The 3,284-nt window shown below is 30.0% G+C and overlaps 1 protein-coding gene across 1 annotated transcript in view; it reads left to right on the top strand.

Moving 5' to 3' along the window:
* The first annotated feature begins 2,133 nt into the window (after nt 1-2,133).
* LOC106477047 (oligoribonuclease, mitochondrial-like) overlaps nt 2,134-3,284 on the top strand; it is a 5,668-nt gene continuing 4,517 nt past the window's right edge. Inside the window, exon 1 of the mRNA XM_013937651.2 lies at nt 2,134-2,318. Coding sequence (XP_013793105.1) covers nt 2,187-2,318 — 132 coding nt within the window. The 5' untranslated portion in view covers nt 2,134-2,186. The remainder of the gene's footprint in view (nt 2,319-3,284) is intronic.

Here is a 3,284-nt window from a genome sequence, read left to right as displayed (position 1 = left end):
GTTGAAGTGAAAGCTGTTCTGGCTTTATTTATAACTAAAAATTAGTGTTTTCATTTAATTATGAAGTACATAACAAAATAATAAACCAATGTCTGAAGGTCAGAGAAAATTAATCTAGTGACCAGTACTGAAATGTTTTTCTAAAGACCCAAGTGTGCAGATGTGGGGAGGGGAGGATTATTCTATTTATATTTCAACCAATAGATGGAAAAATGTCTTCAAAAAATTAATAACCATTTTCTGCAACTCTTATACCATTTCTTCTGCTACAAAGCTTTTTTTTTCCGCATTAGTCTCTTTGGATTTGCTTTTAACTCTTTAGGGTGTATAATTAGGTGCAACTTTAAAATGGGTTAAATTCTTTATGTATTTATGGTGGCAAGTGAAGATTGACTGTTTGTTTCCCCACCTTGTGTGTTGAAAAACATTTTGCTCCCAATTTTTTCCACAAGATCTCTCTGGGTTCTGAAGAGATTTTTTTCAGCTCTAAGAAACAAATTAAATCAGCATCACTACAGTATGTTAAGCAGTCATCTTTGTAAGCTCTCAAAATGACCTGCTTATGTATTTCGGGATGCATATCTTGTTTTTACTAAATAAACGTCACAACTTCAGCTATAATATATGGTACAAGTTTACTCTTTCAGTATCACTTATTTCACCCACTGAAGGAGTAGCAGGGATTTAGACATTTCTACTGAAATTTGTTTTTCTGTGTTATGTTTAGACAAGTTTTAAAATATGCCAGAAAGATGACTTTATGTTTTTGATAATTTGATAATGAGTTTACGGCTAAGTATTGTGAATTACTGGTGTTTCTTAACATGTTTTTAGATTATAAATGTGTTGGCAGTGGATTTCTTGATCTGTTTATCTAACCCCTCTTGGATAAACCGTGGAGTGACAACAAACCAATATTCATGCTAAGGAAGCTTTAATTTGCATGTCTAAAATAGATGAAGCTGCTATGATATCCCGTGTTTGCCATGTTTTCCAAACATGTTTTGGACCACAGTCTTAAGCAGTACTATATTTGTAACTAAAAAATTACCAGAGTTCAAAAAATATAGTATTTTTCATTTCTCAACAAAATTCAATTCTGGGGAGCGCTGTAAGCGTATCGGATGGCACATGGAGCGAAGATCAAACCGATAACGAATTTGGAAGCATTTTAACAAACAATTTATGTTTTTTGGTGAGTTACAAAAAATAATTTCCGACCTGAAATTAATCGATTTAAGTTATTATATATTTATTTGAAGGCAATACTGGTAAAAATTAACTTAAATGGGTTTACAAATTTTTGGCTTACATAAATACTGGCCGATTCCAAACTAGTTGGGCAGAAAAGAAGGATTGAGACACAGATAAGATGACGAGGAACCCACTTTGAGACTATAAAAATAGTGGAATGAGGATGTGCATTTACTTTAGTATTTTAATTATTATTTGTTTCAAATTGGTAAATAAATAACTAACTTCATAATCAAGCATTGAAATTATAATAATTTGTTAATTAGATATGTTTTTTTAAGTAAAAGTTTGATTTATAATGTTAACAATTTCAATACATTTATTGAATTAAATATAATATCTAGAATAATTCAAATATTTCTTGTTGAATAAACAAGTAGAGCTGAGATTCACCAGAAAAATAGGCCTTATCTTAATGTTATCACAGTTTGCATGAAATAAACTGCTTAGTGTTTGCTAAGGGCTATTATTGGTTGTGTTTAAGAAATTAAATCAAACCATTTATTATAAAGTTGTCTTCAAATTTTTACTCGTTAACGAGATAGGTTTAATCCCGTAGTTACTGTTTCACTGAATAAATGAAGTGCATGCGAGACTTTCAACTTATCAAAAATGGTTAAATGTCAATCTTATTTAAATTCAGTTGTAGTTTCAACTCAGAATTTTTCGTGTAACATATATTCCCCTTGAATTTCTTCTCTTTTTTTTCATAACATATTTTAAAAACTAATTCAACGATTTTTTTATTTTATTTTTTCTGCTTTTTGTTAAATACTTGTAGACCTAATATTACTTCCGAATGTAAAAAAGTATACAAGAGTGGAGTAAAGATGGCGTCCAGTAAAATCAACCAATCACAATACTGTTTTTTTCAATGCTGGTTGCCAAAGTCCTGTATAGATGTCTCTGGTTAAAAGCCTTCAGCATGTCGGATGGTGATATTATCGATATATCTGAAGCAGCGATTGTTAAGTGGATTTATTAATCTGATGAGTTCGTTTAATTTCAAAAAAGCAAGAAAACACCTACCTGATGAAGAAAGACTCGTATGGATAGACTTGGAGGTACGTTACAAATAGTTTGGTTTTTGTGTACTCCGACATAATCTCAAATCTCGTGGCTGTAACTTGAAAGTAACTTAGTACAGTTTACAAGTCAGACTAAACTTAAGTTAGGGCGGTAGGCTACTATGCCTAGTCTATTGTGCATGTGTAAACTCGTGTTTTCTAGTTTTGTGCGTTATTCACTTCTCATTCAATCTTTGCGAGCCGGGCAAACAATTTAATTTTAAAAATTCACATTTATAATTTCAGCGAAAGAAGAAAATTTTGCCATACCTTGAGGTACACTTTTGAAACTAATTGTAAAGTTTGATGTGATTTAAATTGTTTTGTATCAAATATAAAATTAACTCGCACAAATTATTTTTTTAATATAAACAAACTAATTTAAGCGAAATATATATATATATATATTTTTTGTTTAGCTTATGGAAACAAAAATTAGATTTAGTGAGGTAACATGTATAATTTATAAGAATGATGCATTTTAAATTAACTCTTTTTCTATTCCATATATATGTACCCACCCAAGTTCTACAGTCTGCACCCACCAATGGCTCAGTAGTAGTTCTGAAGGTTTATAATGCTAAAAATTGGATTTCAGTACCCATGTTGGGCATAGCACAGACAGCCCTTGGTGCAGCTTTGTGCTTAACTGCAAACAAACCAAAAATATTCTCTACACTTAGTAAACCTATAATAAAATATTATCTACACTTAGTAAACCTATAATAAAATATTATCTACACTTAGTAAACCTATAATAAAATATTATCTACACTTAGTAAACCTACAATAAAATATTATCTACGCTTAGTAAACCTATAATAAAATATTATCTATGCTTAGTAAACCTATAATAAAATATTATCTATACTTAGTAAACCTACAATAAAATATTCTCTATACTTAGTAAACCTACAATAAAATATTCTCTATACTTAGTAAACCTACAATAAAATATTCTCT

This window comes from Limulus polyphemus, unplaced genomic scaffold (genome assembly GCF_000517525.1).
Source record: "Limulus polyphemus unplaced genomic scaffold, Limulus_polyphemus-2.1.2 Scaffold12626, whole genome shotgun sequence".
Taxonomy (NCBI): Eukaryota; Metazoa; Arthropoda; class Merostomata; order Xiphosura; family Limulidae; genus Limulus; species Limulus polyphemus.
The sequence above is the reverse complement of the archived record's forward strand: the minus strand, read 5'-3'. Positions and strand labels throughout refer to the sequence as shown.